The 17,342-nt window shown below is 41.7% G+C and overlaps 2 protein-coding genes across 2 annotated transcripts in view; one reads left to right on the top strand and one right to left on the bottom strand.

The window, feature by feature from the left end:
* The window catches only part of SLC4A9 (solute carrier family 4 member 9), a 105,169-nt gene extending 95,196 nt beyond the window's left edge, over window positions 1-9,973 (bottom strand). The window contains exon 1 of the mRNA XM_069970418.1: window positions 9,916-9,973. Within this exon, the coding sequence (XP_069826519.1) occupies window positions 9,916-9,944 (29 nt within the window). The 5' untranslated portion in view covers window positions 9,945-9,973. The remainder of the gene's footprint in view (window positions 1-9,915) is intronic.
* Window positions 1-17,342, top strand: part of LOC138792706 (RUN and FYVE domain-containing protein 1-like) — a 51,190-nt gene extending 33,848 nt beyond the window's left edge. Inside the window, exons 12-17 of the mRNA XM_069970430.1 lie at window positions 1,234-1,353; window positions 5,151-5,280; window positions 6,071-6,165; window positions 12,605-12,653; window positions 16,458-16,535; window positions 16,841-17,342. Coding sequence (XP_069826531.1) covers window positions 1,234-1,353; window positions 5,151-5,280; window positions 6,071-6,165; window positions 12,605-12,653; window positions 16,458-16,535; window positions 16,841-16,984 — 616 coding nt within the window. The 3' untranslated portion in view covers window positions 16,985-17,342. The remainder of the gene's footprint in view (window positions 1-1,233; window positions 1,354-5,150; window positions 5,281-6,070; window positions 6,166-12,604; window positions 12,654-16,457; window positions 16,536-16,840) is intronic.

The raw sequence follows: 17,342 nt of genomic DNA on the forward strand, positions 1-17,342 counted from the left end.
GAAATAAGGAAAAAAAGAAATATTTACGGTGGATGTAAATGGTCTACACATATAGTGTCCTAAGCGTGACGCCAAGAAAAATTTATAATGTCCCTTTGGTGGTGGTATTGTAATATGCTGAGGGTATTGTGTTGCTGGGTGGTGTAGTGCAACCTTAGGGCTCACCTTCTGAAACCTTCCTGTCACGGTGGGGTCCGAGGGTGCTGGGGCCCATGTCTTCTTCAGCATACAGGCAGGGACATATAATTTTTAATAAAAGACTTCACACAATAGCGGTGAAAAAGTATATCAAGACTCCTTTGCTTCAGGGGGAGGGTTACTTTGGTTACTATAGCTTAGACTTGGTGGATAAATAGGATTTTCAAAGAGACAGACCTGTTCCAGAGACTTTATAGCTTTCCGCCTTCATAAGGTACGTGTGAATAGGTATTTGAAGTTACTGAAGAGACTTGATGCTGTTGACGCTCACTATCATGTAGGAGGAAGACGCATGGACACACTGACTTGTAAGCCAGGAAGATGTGGACTGTGAATGGGAGACCCTCTATCACTTCACCAATCCGACAGCAGGCACTAATAAATACAGAGGATGTCCTGCTGAGACTTAGAAGACACGTATTAGTTCTTATGGCCGACTGGAAACAGGTTAGGGGGTTGAAGATGGAGTCTGACAGGATTACTGAGGTGACGTAGGGAGGTTAGATGTGACTCTGGCAATGCCAGACTACCAACTGTCACTGACGAGACTGCACAGCCTCTCTGGGTAAAAGGTGGGCAGAGCTAGCTTTCACCTGGCCAATCACTAGAGTGTGATAGGTTGCAGGGGAGGAGCACTGATCAAGCTCAACACTTGTATTATTAGCGATTAATACACAACAACATAATAAATAAATACATAGCAGAAAACAATACCACTACAAGAGAGCTAAGGAAGAGCAGTAAATACATAGGCCCTTATACAGACTGTCTAAGGTTGCCAATAGCAACAATATATTTCCAGACGCCTGACAATAAATACCGTTCTGGGCCATTACACACACCCTTCTTAAAATACAAAGAAAAAGTAAAAAAGTCAGACCAACAAGAATAATTTTATAACTTTTTACTGACCTTCTTCACTTCACCTAAATGTGCCACATTACTATCCCTTTTGATTAAATTAATATGTATGTTCAGGTTGGAAAACATTAACTTTTTTTTTTTTTAATATCTAAAATATTTTTTTTCTGTTAGATTACAGGAAACGGAAAAAGCAAGACAAATATCTGAAGAAAATTGTATTAAAATTAAGAAGGATTTGGAAACCAAAATTGAAACCTTTAAACAGCAACTTCAAAAGCTGGACTCGCAACGGTAAGAAAAAAGCTCAAGCATGAGATTTTAATATTAATCTACCTGATGTTTCAGACCAATGCCTGATGCATTACTGTGTATGTAGATGTGTATCAATTAGCGGAACAAGATTACAGTCCTTTAAACATTTTAAAAAAAACTCAAAATTCAAAACTAAAAAAAAATCTAAATTTGGTCTGTCTGCCCCTGAAGAATAAAGATAACATTTTTTAGACAAACAATGAATACTGCAAAATAAACTGCATAAATAAAATTATCATATTTACCACAAATGATTCATTGAAAGTAACTACGTGTAATAAATAGACAAAAAAGATAAACCTTAAAAGGGAACCGATCACCTCCCTGGTAAGCTGGGAACCGGCCCCAATAAGTTATAGAGCATAGTAGTTATAGTAAGTTGTGAGCAGGGCTGTGAAGTCGGAGTCGTGGAGTCGGAGCTAGTTTTGGCTGGAGTCGGGGAAAAAATGTACCGACTCCAGCTTTAAAAAAAAATCCTAGAACAATTAAGAATTGAGTTTTGATATGAATTTTATAAGTTTTGCACATATATATATATATATATATATATATATATATATATATATATATATATAAAATATTTTATTTATTAATTTTTTTCAATGATGATTTATTAGTGGCTTATGTAATATATGAACATACATATTGAAAATTCATTACATAATGAAAAAAAAGTCTCACAGGCAACAAAGGATTGTATGTTTACAATATCATACAGATACAATGAGCCTTTGTAATAACCTTAAAAGACATATCATCATATACAATACAACGTAGTCTTACCAAAAAACATAGGTAGAAAAACAGTAACCTATAATATCACCTTAAAGAGGACCTGTCACCCCCCGTGCCGGGGTGACAGGCTCCCGACCCCCCGTTAGAGCCCCCTATACTCACGTGATCCCGCCGGGTCCCGCTTCCTGAGCCGGTCGGTTCACTGAGATATGAGCGCCCGAGGAGAGTCCGACGCTCATAGACAATGACGGAGCATCGGACTCCCCATTTATTCTCTATGGGCGTCTGACTCTGCTGTCAGCGCACGCGCCGGGCTTCGGGCGCTGATATCTCCGTGACCCGACCGGCTCAGGAAGCGGGACCCGGCGGCATCACGTGAGTATAGGGGGCTCTAACTGGGGGGGTCGGGAGCCTGTCACCCTGGCACCGGGGGTCACAGGTCTCCTTTAAAACATGGTATAGATGTCAGATATTCAAATATACTACCAATAGAATGGAGAGAATTGTCTTTAACAGAGAAAGGGAAAAACTTAAGATATTTGGAGTGCTCCCAGAGTTCCCTTTTGGGCGGCCATGCAATACCAATCAGTGTCCTTAAATTGGTTAATGACAGAGTCTCTCTCTTCTATAGTAAAATTGGACATAAATGTTTTTGTTGATTTTGCTTTGGTGCGCAATACATCCAAAAGTTCTCAATGAAAAATCTCCTTCAGAGCGGAGATTACCTCAGAAATGTCTGGTAGAGTATCCAGTGTCTTAATAAACATTTCAGGGAAACTAATAGAGTTAAATGAATTCCTTTAGAAGTAAGTAATTTAGGAGAGGGAGTAGTAGTCTATATCAATAAAATGAAAAAGATAACTAAGAGGGAGAAGTGGTATGGCATGGCCCCAAGTGGATAAAAGATAGAGTTGCACAGAGTCCCAAAATTCCTGCACTCGCGTTCAGGCCCAGGCACAATGAAACAAGTCTGCTTTAGGAAGTGAACATTTCTGGGCAACTGTTTATGTGAGAAGTGTGGGAGTTGGAAAAAGGAATATTAAAGGCATATATAGCCTTGTGTATAAAGCGGAAATGTATTTCACGTAGAACCACATTAGGAGTGGCAGAATGCACTAGTTGAGATCCCCTCAATATTTGTTGGGTCAGATCCTCTGAAAAAATTACAGAGGACCATTTTTAAAAAAAAATTTGTCTAGAAAAATTCTTTTGGGAGCGTGATCTAAGTTCTCCATATGTATGTGATAAAGAATTATGTACCGGTGGTGTTGGGAATAGATTATCAAATTCTATATCACTTTCTGCTTCTGCTATGTCCCGTACTCTGGAAGTAAGAAATTCAATTATAGAGTCGTATTGAGGTAAATGAAATGAAGACAATTTAAATCGTGTTCTGACGATATCCCATGATAAGAAAGTGTTGGAATTAGTATCCAGCAGATCCCCAACAGAAGAAACACGTGCACTCTGCCACTCTGAGTAATCCAATTTGTCTGAGTCAGGTGGGTAAAGTGGTGAATGCCACAGAGGAAATCTTTTCGAAGGGTAAACCATATAGTTTTCGTATCGCCTTCCATGTGGCAATGGTGTCTTTAAAGATAACACTTCTCTTAATTTCTGGGGGGAGTTCTGGTAATTTAGCATGTAGCAGGGTGGGTAAAGGCCAAGGTGCTGCTAAAGCTTTCTTAATTAAAATATTGGAGAAATATGACGTGTCCATAATCCAATCTTTAGCATGGCGAAAGAGAGCGGCTAAATTATATAATCTAATATCAGGGCATTGAGCGCCACCTTTAGAAGTAGGGAGACAGAGAGTGGAATAGGCAATACGAGGTCTCTTTGATTGCCAAATAAATTTAGTGAAATATGATTGGAGTAGGGAAACGTCAGAATGTTTGCGTAAAAGGGGTATTGTTTGCATTGGATATAACAGTTTTCCAAAACACATCATTTTGATTAAGTGGGTACGGCCTAGAATTGACAATGGTAGAGATTCCCATCTCTGGAGATCTTGTTTTATTCTCTTAATTATAGGGCGATAGTTCAGGGAATATAGTGAGGAGGGAGTTCTGCCAATCTGGATTCCAAGATAAGTAATATAGGATTTAGCGATGGAGACCCCTCCCATCAATATATATTGTGAGCAACATTTTAATATTTCGTTTCTGAGCTGGAAGAGTCCATTGTGTGGGGGGAGATCTGTGCTGTTCTCTTCCGGGATGCTGAATGACTGTATATGAGCAGCAGTGTAATATGAAGATATCCTGTGTAATATAGATCAGGAGGAGGAGAAGCCATAAGTAGTGTAGCAGTAACCTCTGTCCTCAATGTGGTGTTCTTCTTCAGTGTTCTATGGCTGCAGCTGTGTGTGTGTGTGTGTATGCGCGCGCGCGCTATGGCTGCAGCAGGCTGTGTGTGTGTGTGTGCGTGCTATGGCTGCAGCAGGCTGTGTGTGTGCTTTGGCTGCGGCAGGTTGTGTGTGCTGTGGCGTGCCTCCACACCTAAACTGACCCCTCTATATCACTGTGTGTGACCCTCCTCTATGTCACAGGGATCTGGCATTGTTAGCAGTATTTTTTTGTGTGTATGGTGAATATTTAGTTAGAAACATAGAAGATTGTCAGCAGGAAAAGACCACCTGCTCCACCTAGTCTAGTTGTGAGTAGTTCAGGACATGGAGGCTGGAGACTGGCTGCATCCACTGCACACACAGGAGAATCTGCTTTATATACAGTATTCCTTTATTCACTCAGAAGTCGCCCCAGGATCATGTAGGACATTAGGGAGAAGCTGCTGAGCCAGTGTGATAAATAACTCCCCTGGTATATGACCGGCCATTTATGAAGGAGCAGGAGTCGGAGTTGTTCTGGATAAAATTCAGGAGCCTGAGTCGGAGTTAGAGCTGCGGCTTACCAACTCACACTTCACACTCCACCAGAGAGGTGACCAGTTCTCTTTAAGAGTTTGCTGATGAAAAAACCTTGCATGTACAGTACAGTTCACTGATCTTAAAAATATATATTGTTTTTTTTCCACCATAGCTCGCATTTAGAGCAGAATTTACAGTCTGAGAGAGAGCAGCAGAGAATGCTTCAAAAGGAGCTTGATAAAGAAAAAGAGAAGAATAAATCTTTACAAAGCGACCTCCTGCAATATTCCCAACTAAAAAAGGTGAAGTATAAGAAGGTTAACAAACATATCCCAGTCATGGTGAAAGAAGGGTGTCACTTGAAGGATGTAATAGAATAGCCCGAACATACAAAATTCTGTAAACATCACAGGAAGAAATGATCACATTAACCATATTGTACTATGGTAACACGTGGTGGTTTTTCTCAAATCTGTTTGTTATAGATTGAACATGACAACACTTAAAGGCATGGTTAAGGGAAATTTATTATACACACTTTGCATAGGTAATCTAGTTAGTCTCACTAGAACATTGAACAGGAAGTGAACAGGCTATGTCCAGGTGTCCTGTTTATTACATAGAGAGTGAATAAGCTGTCATATTGGCATTGCTGCAGCAGAGACTTACTCTTTCGTCAGTATAAAGGACACATACATTGCATACATAGTTTGACGACTTGTTCACTCTCCCTTTTACTGGAAATCAGTAGATTCCACAGAGAGTGAAATGAGTGTAAATTAGCTGTCATATACTGTAGCACAGCTATATATGTTTATGCAATGTACATTGCATAGTGAGTGACAGAAGTGTGAGCCATGTAGGGACCTGAGTCTGCTATAAGAGGCATTCAAATTTGATATAGTATGATTGTAACCTTGCATCTGTGCAGAAAGGAGTCCCAATGCGCATTTACAAATGTTGCATGGTGAAGCTGCTGTGAAACCTGCCAGAAATTTTCTTACGGGTTTTTGCGCAAAGAGACAGTCCACTCAAAAATACATTTGGCATGTAAAATGATGGTGACCATTTGTATTACTTTCTCCATTACAGGACTTTGATAAGTTGCATCTAGAGAAAATGCAGTTGCAAAAGCTATGTGAAGAACAAGAGCAGGCCCTGCAGGAAATGGGCTTTCATCTCAGTCAGTAAGTTTATTTTTTATGTGTGCATTATTGTGCGTGCGTTTATGTTTCCACAGATCAGCAACAACACTAACCTAAAGTTATTACCACATAATGTGACACATCAGAGTTGAAAAATGAGGCTGTCTTAAAAACTAAAACTGGCCAAATCCCTAAAGACACACTGTCAAGAAGAAAGCTTGTGACATGTCAGAGTGATCAGACCACGACCAATCGAGAGAACGAGTCGGGAGAAGTTGAGTTCAGCCAATTCCTCTCCTGGCTGTGTGTCAGGTGAGGAGACTGCTGCATAATGGAAGTCTATGGGGCAGGTCTCCTCACATAGACACAAAGCCGGGAATGGATTACTATGTAGCATGGTCTTCTCCCCGCTCATTCTGCTGAGGTACATAGGTACGCTTCAGGGGTATAATAAATAATATCTCGCTCTCAAGGCTGATTTCAAGCTAAATTTACTAAAAAGAAAAATCTGGAAATGTAATATTTTTCTTTTATCTTGTGTTATCTTAAGTAACTAACATCCTTTCATAATGTGATGCATGAGATACTGTACAAGTATATTAATTTTTGTTACAATGCCAAAAAACAGTAAAATATTGAACAAAAAAAAGAAAAATCTGTTCAAACATGTTCCATTTGTTAGTCGTTATCTTAAAGGGGTAGTGCGGCGCTAAGAAATTATTCACAGAATAAGACACATTACAAAGTTATACAACTTTGTAATGTATGTTATGTCTGTGAATTGCCCCCTTCCCTGTGTCCCCCCACCCCCGCCCCCGATCTTCTGTGCCACAACGTCATCTTTGGACGGACGACCGAAGCTCTCCGATTGTCCCGAGTGCCGGCTGCCCTCTGCCGGGTCATCAGATGCTCAGCCACGATTGGCTGAGCATAACTGTGCTCAGCCAATCGCGGCTGAGCGGCTGATGACGCCGGCCGGCCGAAGATGACGTCGTGGCACAAGATGGCGGACGGGCGCAACACGGATCAGGTAATGTATAATGCACCAACACTTCCGGGTACACATGCGGGGGGACACAGGAAAGGGGGCGATTCACAGACATAGCATACATCACAAAGTTGTATAACTTTGTAATGTGTGTTATTCTGTGAATAATTTCTTAGTGCCGCACTACCCCTTTAAGTAAGTTTTAAAGCGAATGTTGCATCGGGTACATTTGTTTAAAGAGGACCAATCACCTAAAAATCACTATCCCTATAATAAAAGATTCTCTGTCCCTAAGTCTATTCCTGAAGATACAGACTGCCTGTGCAGTCTGTATCTTATGCTTTTACCTAATCCAGGATAGCGGAGAAGTAAGGCCGGGGGCGGCCATCTTGATGACGTCACAGTGGTGCGTTCCAACGCTGGAACGCAAGGGACGTAATCAAGATGGCGCCCGGCTTTACTGCACCGCTACAGAGGAGTAGGTAAAGTATAAGATACAGACTGCAAAGGCAGTCTGTATCTTCATGAAGTTTATTTCTGAAGATACAGACTGCACAGGCAGTCTGTATCTTATACTTTACCCACTCCTCTGTAGCGGTGCAGTAAAGTCGGGCGCCATCTTGATTACGTCCCTTGCGTTCCAGCGCTGGAACGCACCACTGACGTCATCAAGATGGCCGCCCCCGGCCTTACTGCTCCGCTCCGCTCCGCAGCTATAGGTAAAAGAATAAGATACAGACTGCACAGGCAGTCTGTATCTTCAGGAATACACTTATAGGCCCAGTTAGGATATTCATACACAGCGATCTCGCGCTGTATAGCGCGGGATCACTGTGTACTTACAGAGCGGTGGCAAAGGCTCATGGGAGCCCTTCCTGCCGCTCGGCATGCCGGGAGCTTCCTGTCGCGCGCCGGCTCTTTTCAAAAGAGCCGGCGCGAGACAGGAAAAGAAAATCGGTATATTGTGAAAACGCGGCCCTAAAAGTAATGAATTCAAATTACAAATATTAATAAAATTACAATTTTAATCTAATTATCGAAAAAAATTTTTTTAATTTCCGCCCATGATTGGTTCTCTTTAAGTGTTGCACATGAATATATTGGCACCGGCACAGGGAAGACAGTGCTGCGGTCCTTTTTTTTTTTTTTTTTTTTTAACTGCAGTCCGGTTCCTGTGCACGGCTTTGGTCTATTACCGAACTCCAATTCGGCCTAAAGCACTGGAGGCGGTCCAGCCCGCCCCACCCCCATCGGGAGGAAACCCCTTCCGCTCTGTGACGCGGCTCAATTAGAATCAATAGAGCCGTGTGATTGGGGGGCGATGGTTTCCTCCCACTTGAGGTGGGCTGGACCGCCTCTAGTGCTTCAGGCTGGGCCAGTGCTCCAGTAACCAGCTTGGACCAGCGGCAAGCACGGGAACAAGGTTGCGGTTCAAAAAAAGGACCACGGGACCAGTTTCCCTGCGCCGTCCCTGTTCTATTCATGTGCAACACTTAAATCAAACGTACCTGATGGTGCATTTGCTTTTAAGCTGCAAATTTCATTCCTTAAATAATTTTTAAAGCATACTGTACTTCTTGCAGTGAAGTCTTTGAAATGTCTCCATGCAGCTGCCAGCGGATGTTCGGGTTGCTGTGGAAATGGTAAGTTCCATGCACATGCCCTATTCTAACTTAATAGTGCTTGTGCATGGAACTTGCTGACGCCTGGGATGTTTCCACAGGTACAAGAATTTCTATCGGCAGCTACACCTCTATGTGAATGTTTCAGGCAGCTGCACATGTATGTGGATGTTTCAAAAGCTGCACTGTGATACGTAGGCTTTAAACCTGTTGATTTTTAGTATGCAACTTGTTCTAGACTTATGTCGTTCTCAGTAGAACATGCTGGACTCTTATATCCAGGATGTTTCTAACCATGTATTAGCTCAAATTCACACCTGTATTGATTTTTCCTTCTAATGAGGGATCTCTATTTTTTCTTGTGCTGGCGGTGTGTGATTTGCCCCCCACCACTGCAGAGACACTCTGCATTACCTCTCTGTTATCATTTTTACTAAAGCAAAGCCTGTGTTCTTTTCTACTTATCCAGGTTTTGGTCATATTTGGTCTGCCCTTCCTAACGACTTGTCTGCTTTGCCTTCCCTTAACACCTTGAGAGAAGCTGAAGGTGTAGAGCAGAGAGCTGATGTGCTCTAGAACAATGGCTCTGATTTACTAAAACTTTCTATGTGCAGACTTTGGGTCCTATTACAAAGCCTGATGCCGCCTGTAAGCAATAATCGTTTAGCAAGGGCTGCACAGACATTGTTAGTGATGTCCGTGTGCCCCTTGTCCCTTAAACTGTATACATACCACTCCACGGTCCAGGTCTTCTGCCCCCTGCTCGCTTCCCGGAGCCTCCGCTGCAGCTTCAGAGCAGGCCTCTGAAATGACAGGTCGAAGCCAGTGATTAAGCGGCCTGCCAGTTAAGAGAGACTCTCTGAAACTACAGCTGCGGCTCCAGGAAGCATGCAGAGGGCAGAAGACTGGGACCTTGGCCACTCATCGCTATTACACGTAGCGATGTACACCTGGCAGCTGATGATTTTAGGTCAGGTTGCCTGTCTTGCAGTTCCCTTCACTATATACAGGTACACATACAAAAGCAACTAATTGTTGCAACGTGAATACACCTATAAGACCTATAAGTGAAAAGAGCATGTAATAACAATAATACATACTATAATGTGCAACATTCCAAAATAAAAGGCAATGCTGGAGGAGAAGGAAAAATCGTGCAAGTGGTCCTGACTTTAACCCTACCTCACGCTGACTTCCTCAGGGGTGTCCATGGGCCAAGCCTTCTTTGGCCATGGCAGAAAAGTGTCTAAAATGCATAATAAATAGTAAAAAAGTGTTTTTTTTTTTTTTATACAATTCTGGAACGGGTATTAGTACATCTGGGCCTGTTTTTTTCTCACATCTATGTCAAATTAAGCAGAACAACAGACGCTACACAGACTATACAAAAGCAAATATGTAGAGCCCTTTTAGTAAAACCAGATGAACAATGAAAAGCTAACCCTATTATTGTAGTTTCCCATTAACATTATTTTGATTTTTGTACTGCAAAATATTTATATATGCTTATCAAGGAATTATCACTAAATGACACTGTACTCTGGTGAATTTTTTACTTCTACAAAAAAATATCAAGTCTTCCAGTACTTATCAGCTGCTATGTGCCATCAGGGCCGGGACAAGGAGTTTTTGTGCCCTAGGCAGAGAAAGCAAATGGCGCCCCCACATACAGTATAGCCTCCTGGCTGCCCCCACATAGTGTATAGCAGGGTTCCCCAAACTTTTTACACAGGGGGCCAGTTCACTGTCCCTTAGAGCGGTGGAGGGTCGGACTATATGCTGCTGCTATATCTGGTCTGTGGGGGGCATTGGAGGCGGCTAAGGATGGTGGAGTTGTAGTTCTATCACAGCTTCACAGGAGCATGCTGGAAGCTGTAGTTCTACCTCAACCACCCAGGTCATGCTGGGAGCTGTAGTTCTACCTCTACCACACAGGTCATGCTGGAGGTACTTTAGCCACACATGAGCATGCTGGGAGCTGTAGTTGTACCTGTGCCACACAAGTCATGCTGGGAGTACCTCAGCCACACACACACACACACACACTCACTCACACACACTCACTCCATTAGCAAACACACACACACACACACACACACACACACACACACACATACATACATACATATACTCACCCACAAAGCAGTAGCTGTGGAAGAGGACACTGTCTGGGAGCGAAGGATACTCCTCATCTGTCTCTGTCAGGAGGAGGCAGGGGTTGGGAGATCTGACACTACAGTTGCACTTCTCCTCTCTCCTGATTGGCTCCGGTGGTCATGTGACATTGTTCAGACTTTCTTCAGCTCTGGAGCCGAAGAGAGGAGGGAAGCAGATGCCTGCCACGGAGGGGCTGGAGCCTTCAGCAGCTGTGGGGCAGAGCGGGTAAGACATGCTGCCATGGGTGAGGTCAGGTGGGGGGATTTTTATTCGAGCATACATTGCGCCCCCTGTAATTCACCAGGAGATGGCGCCCTAAGCCATCGCCTACTTTGTCCTGGCCCTGTTTGTCATACATAACGTGTGATTTTCTTTTCAGTCTGACACAGTGCTCCCTGCTGTCACCTCTGTTTGTGACTGGAACTGTCCAAAGCTGGAGAGGTTTTCTATAGAGATTTGCCACTGCTCGGGACAGTTCCTGTCACAGACAGAGGTGGCAGCAGAGAGCATTGTGTCAGACAGAAAAGAAAACAGCACTTCCTGTATGGCAAATAGCAGCTAATAAGTACTGGAAGGCTTGAGATTTTTAGATAGAAGTAAATTACAAACCTGTATAACTTTCTGAAACCAGTTGATTTCAAATATTTTTTTTGTTTTGAGTACCCCTATAAACACCGTAGTCTAAGGGTGCGTTCACACCTACAGGATCTGCAGCAGATTTGATGCTGTGTTCAGTTATTTAAATGAAATCTGCTGCAGATCCTGTAGGTGTGAACGTACCATAAATGTGTAAAAAATCTGTTGCTCCTCTTTTCATTTGCAAAATAATTGTAACACATCTTAAAAGTTTCAGAATTTCATCTGCTGAAAAGAGAGTCTTGTTAAAATACATCTGCTTGTTTATTCGTAAACTGGTCAGTTTCTGCTGCCTGTCTTTAGATATATGTCCTAGCTATGTCCTGTGTGTCTAGGGCTCATGTTTACAGTCCTAATATTAGCTGATCATGCTGCATAGCCCAATTCTTTTGAAGTGACTGAGCTGAAGTAATCCACTGTTTTTGACAAAAGACGAAGCAAATTGCTTAAAGTGAGCACCAGGTTTAGTACTAGGACTTCTTAGCTTAATACAGTCTCCTTTTTGCATACAGAGCCTCCAGCAGTGACACGTCTTTGAGAGCAGAAGTGTTTAAAATGGAAACTCAATGAGGAACAAGCTTGACAAACATTTTTTCTTCATATTGCTTATTTTCTCATAAAACTTAATATTAGTCTCCTTTCAGTGCAAAAGTAACTTTGCCATATTAAGGCTATGTTCCCAGAATGTAAAAATAGGGGGAGATGATGTCCGTTGCTGCAAAAAAGCCATTATTCATGAACATAAACATTAATAATGGCCGTTGTGTTGCAACAACAGATGTTTTATTTTTACATTGTGGGAACACAGCCTTAAAGTTGGAAGGAAAGTTGTTTGCAGCTTCACAGGTAGTATTTTGCTTTCAGCACTGCAGAATAATGTTGATTTTATATTTTTTAATGCAATGATTGAAAAAAAAAAAAAAAATATATATATATATATATATATATATATATATATATATATATATATATATATATTTTAAACCTTTTCACAATATTATCTAAATAAGTAGATTCAATTATTCCTAATGTTTTTTTCTGTTTTTTTTGTGCACTTTTTTTTTTTTTTTTTTTTTAGATCAAAATTAAAAATGGAAGACATCAAAGAAGTCAATAAAGCTCTTAAGGTGTGGTATCTACTGAAGACATATAGAAACTTAATAATATTATTGAGCTATATATATTTTTTTTTTCAACTTTTCAGTAATTCATGATGCAGTGTATAAGGCCACATGATAACTTCTGTAAAGATGCAGCTAAAAATAGGCATTATTGCAATGTTCATGGTCCACAGTCTATTTAAAAAAAAAATTCTGTGGGCGTGCATTAGCGCAGAGGAATCAGTGATTCCTATATTTATCAGCTGCCCTCATACTGTTCAGCACATGAAAGTAAGCCATGCTGTGGAAAAACAAATATTTACAGGTTAGGGTTAATATATATAGATATGCTATCATAGCTGACCAGTGCTACTGATTTTCATGTATTAAACATAATGCCGGGAAATTCTTTTTTTCACTGTACACCTTTGCAGAGATTTATCAAGCAACAAGTAAAAAATTTTTTTTTTATAAGTGTACAGCTTTTTTCCCCTGTTCTGGTTCTTTTATGATCCTGTACACTGTGCATCACTGGGGATCTTTCTTTGAAGGAACAGCTGAGATACTTTCTGAACATGCCTAATGCCAAACAGGTGCTTTTTGCATTTGTTCCTCCATGAGGTCTTGTTTCATAATTCTAGCAAAACTGACAACTCTATTGTAATATTTTTACATTATTTTTACATGTCATGTTGTGCTCTTGACACACCTGCCATCACCTGCAATGCTCCCTTTCTCCTCAGTCATGTAGCTTAAAGTGCTCTTGATAAACTTTATTACTTGTGCTGTTATAAAAATCTGTTTGTTTTTCAAGCATTCCAAATGGGAATGATTGTTGGTGCATGCCTGGTTGTTACCTGATTTGATAGGGATGTTGTGGTCTTCTGTATCCTTGACCATAGCTCCGTGAGAAAAGACTAGTAAACATCCGCAGACAGACGTAGCAGTGGTCAAAAGGCAAAGCTTAAAGAAGCAAAAATTATTATTCACCCCCCCGCACTAGGCGCGTATACTCACCGCAGCTTATTGGTATCCCGCGCACATTCTCTATGGAAGTGCGTGACTTCCGGCGGGACACAGAAGAGGAGTCACAGTAGAGGCTGACGTGAGGTGGGACCGGAACAAAGCCACGCCTCGGGACACCGATCAGCTGTGGTGCGTATATGTGCCAGCGCCTGGTGGGGGGGGGGGGGCAATTATTATTTTTTGTGAACTGTTTAAGGTGAGGGATAATAGAGCAATTTGTTAAATTTAAGCCATAAGACAAAAAACTACACCTCCCCCTCCCGCTCTTACCCACTCGTTGTCGGCTGCGAGCGGGGAACAAGGAAGCTGTCAGCAGTTGCTTGCTCCTAAACGTCTACCCGTGTAATATGGTCGGTGTGATAAGTAACTTTTACCCTGTCATAGAGAATAACACTTTTCCTTCAGGAACCTCAGATCCAATCTATAGGGCTGTGGGTGATGCATAGCACATGGCCCACAGTTGAACAGGTGAATCCCTGAGTGGACCCCTCAGCCTCTTGTGTGCTTTGGAGTGACGCACTGCAATGTCACTGGTTCTGCGTGCTGTGCCTTACTGGTGTCTTGATTCAGGCTTTACCACTGGCAGGTTGGCATCCTTTATCCTCTTCTCCCATGCGGTCCACAGTGCTGTGGACTCGTTAGCATCCTTGAACTCCAACTGACTTGGTGCTTCTCTCCTGGATTTAAAGGGTCAGAATGTCTCCTCTTAGTCTTGTTCAACTATCCTGTTTTTCCTGCACTTATATAAAGCTGCTTCACCTGTTCCCCCATGCCTGACCATGGTTGGCTCGTTGTGTTCTTATGTTTGCTTTTCCATGTATCCTTACCATTACAGAAGTATTTAGACCCTTAACTCAGGACGTAAAGCATTTTTTGCAGGGATTCTAGCTTCTGGTCTTTTTTGCTCCGGTCTCTGCCATTCTTCTCTGCAGATCCTTTCATGTTGGATAGGGACCTTCAGTGGATGGTCATTTTCAGAACTCTCCAGAGATGGTTTTAAGTCAGGGCTCTGGCTGGGCCACTCAGTGACATTCAGAGTTGTCTCTAATCCACTACTGTGTTCTCTTGGCTTTGGGCCAATATTTTGTTGGAAGGTGAACCTTTGGCCCAATCTGAGGTCTAGTGCTTTCAGGATTAGGTTTTCATTCAGAATATCTCTGTACTTTGCGTTATTCCTGATAGTTGGTTTTTGCTCTGATATGCATTGTCACCTGTTAGACATTATATAGACAGAGCTGTGTCTTTCCAAATGATGTCTCATGAACTGAGGTTACCACAAATTACTCCAATGAATGTGTAGAAACACCTCAGAGGTGATCAAGAGAAATTTGTGTCTCTCCTTTCAAACATGCTGTGATTTCTTTATTGTTCCCTATAGGTTTAAGGTTTGCTTAATTTTACCTCATGATTGTTTTTGCTTTGATTGCTAGTTGCTGGGTTGACACAAACACTGGCAGCCAGTGAATGGGGATGTGCCTTTGTTTTTTTTTGTCCTTCTGTATGTCTATATTGGTTTAGGAATTGACACTAGTTGGCTTTATTCTTCTGCTAAGTTTACATTGATATAATGTGCATGTCTTATTTATATTCTACATTCAACATATGCGTCTTTATGTACCTGTCCTGACGCTTGGCTTATGAAGAGAAAGACCTCTGATACACCTTTTAGAAATAAGTGAGGCCAGATTTATTTTTGTTCTACGGTTGGTATAATGTGAAAGAGAAAGGGGCTGTGACTAAAATTTATTGATAAGTAAGCTTTACATTTATACCAATCTTAAAGTGACTGTACCACCAGGCCCAGGCTGAAGCACTGGAGGTGGGCCAACCCACCCTTAGTGGGAGGAAACCCTAGTCCCTCTATGTTAGGGTTCACACCATGGAGGGGCTGGAGTTTCTTCCCACTAAGGGTGGGTTAGCCCACCTCCAGTGCTTCAGCCTGGGCCTGGTGGTACAGTCACTTTAAAGCGACTCTGTACCCACAATCTGACCCCCCCAAACCACTTGTACCTTCAGATAGCTGCTTTTAATCCAAGATCTGTCCTGGGGTCCGTTCGGCAGGGGATGCAGTTATTGTCATAACAGCAACTTTTAATCCGGCAGCGCTGTGTCTAACGGCGTACATTTGTATATGCATTAGGCTGGCACCACCTCTCCGTCCTTCCTCCCCACCCTCCTCATCAATAGGAATGCTCGAGGCAGATTGCTTCCTATTCCCCACCTGTGTGCATAATGAACATGGGCTGGATCGTTAATACACCTGTGCAAAGCTCAAACAGCAGTAAATGTTCCTGGATCATTCCTAATGATGAGGAGGGTGGGGAGGAAGGACAGAGAGGTGGTGCCAGCCTAATGCATATACGAATGTAAGCCCCGGCCGTTAGACACAGCGCTTCCCGATTTAAAGTTGTTTTTAGGACAATAACTGCATCCCCTGCCAAACGGACCCCAGGACAGATCTTGGATTAAAAACAGCTATCTGAAGGTACAAGTGGTTTGGGGGGGGGACAGATTGTGGGTACAGAGTCGCTTTAAGGTACAATAAGAAAGGTAAACCCTAAACAAATCGATTAAACCTATTTCAGTTTGTCATCAGACTTTGAATCTGTCGCTCAATTAACTGTTATTGAAAAAAATAGAATCTATAATCCTTTGATTGAGACCTTGATTCAGTTTTATGTATCCCATTCCTCCAGTTGTATTGAGGAGAAGCAATCTGTAGCAGTTGTGTACATGGCTGATTACATTCTTTGTAGCAATCGATAGTAGAAGTGTGGGACTTAAGTTTCTTTCCGTTGTTTAAAGGGCCATACATGGCTAAAGGATGATGAAGCAACTGGCTGCAAGCAATGTAACAAAGAGTTCTCTATTTCAAGACGAAAGGTAAACTTTTTGGAGATTTTTTAAAAATTTCTTTGCAGTTTAACCCCTAGACCTATGCGGTGGTTCAAATAAAGGACATTGCCATCGGCATCCCTACGCTGGTCTGTTCATGTAGAAAACAAAAAAGCCATGTAGTGGTCCAAAAAAGTTGTTTTTTTAAATAAATAGAAAACACAGGATCTTAACATGGAAGGCATTTCCTAATTCCTGGTATTGGTTGTAAATCAGTGATATAACTCGGCATGAAGAGAGCAGAAATACTGGTGTCTTATTGAGTTACCTATTAGCGTTTTTTCCCCCTTTAGCATCATTGTCGAAACTGCGGAGATATCTTTTGCAACACCTGCTCAAGTAATGAACTTTCATTGCCATCATACCCTAAGCCTGTCCGAGTATGTGACACGTGCCATAACCTGCTGCTCCAGAGATGCTCCTCTAACTGCTCTTGAGGTCTCATTCTTTATAGTGTCAATGCAAAATCTTACTAGTTTTCTATGTAAAATTATTTTTGCCTGTTACATATGTGTAATCATTCTTGTTGTCTCGTTCGCAAGACTAATCACGAAGACACAATACAGTATACAGTACGAAATTGTATCACTACAATGTATCTCACATTTTGTGGAAATCTAAAATTGAAAGCCTATACTATTTTTGTGACTGTCTTTTGGAATCTACATATGAAACATACTGAAGAAATGTGCCTTGTTTTTACAGTACTTCACTTTTATCAAAATATGCAGCTCATGTTTGCTACAAATCATTATTTGATACCAGAAAGTAAAAAAAAATATACATTTGATTATT

This window comes from Dendropsophus ebraccatus, chromosome 1 (assembly GCF_027789765.1).
Source record: "Dendropsophus ebraccatus isolate aDenEbr1 chromosome 1, aDenEbr1.pat, whole genome shotgun sequence".
Lineage (NCBI taxonomy): Eukaryota > Metazoa > Chordata > Amphibia > Anura > Hylidae > Dendropsophus > Dendropsophus ebraccatus.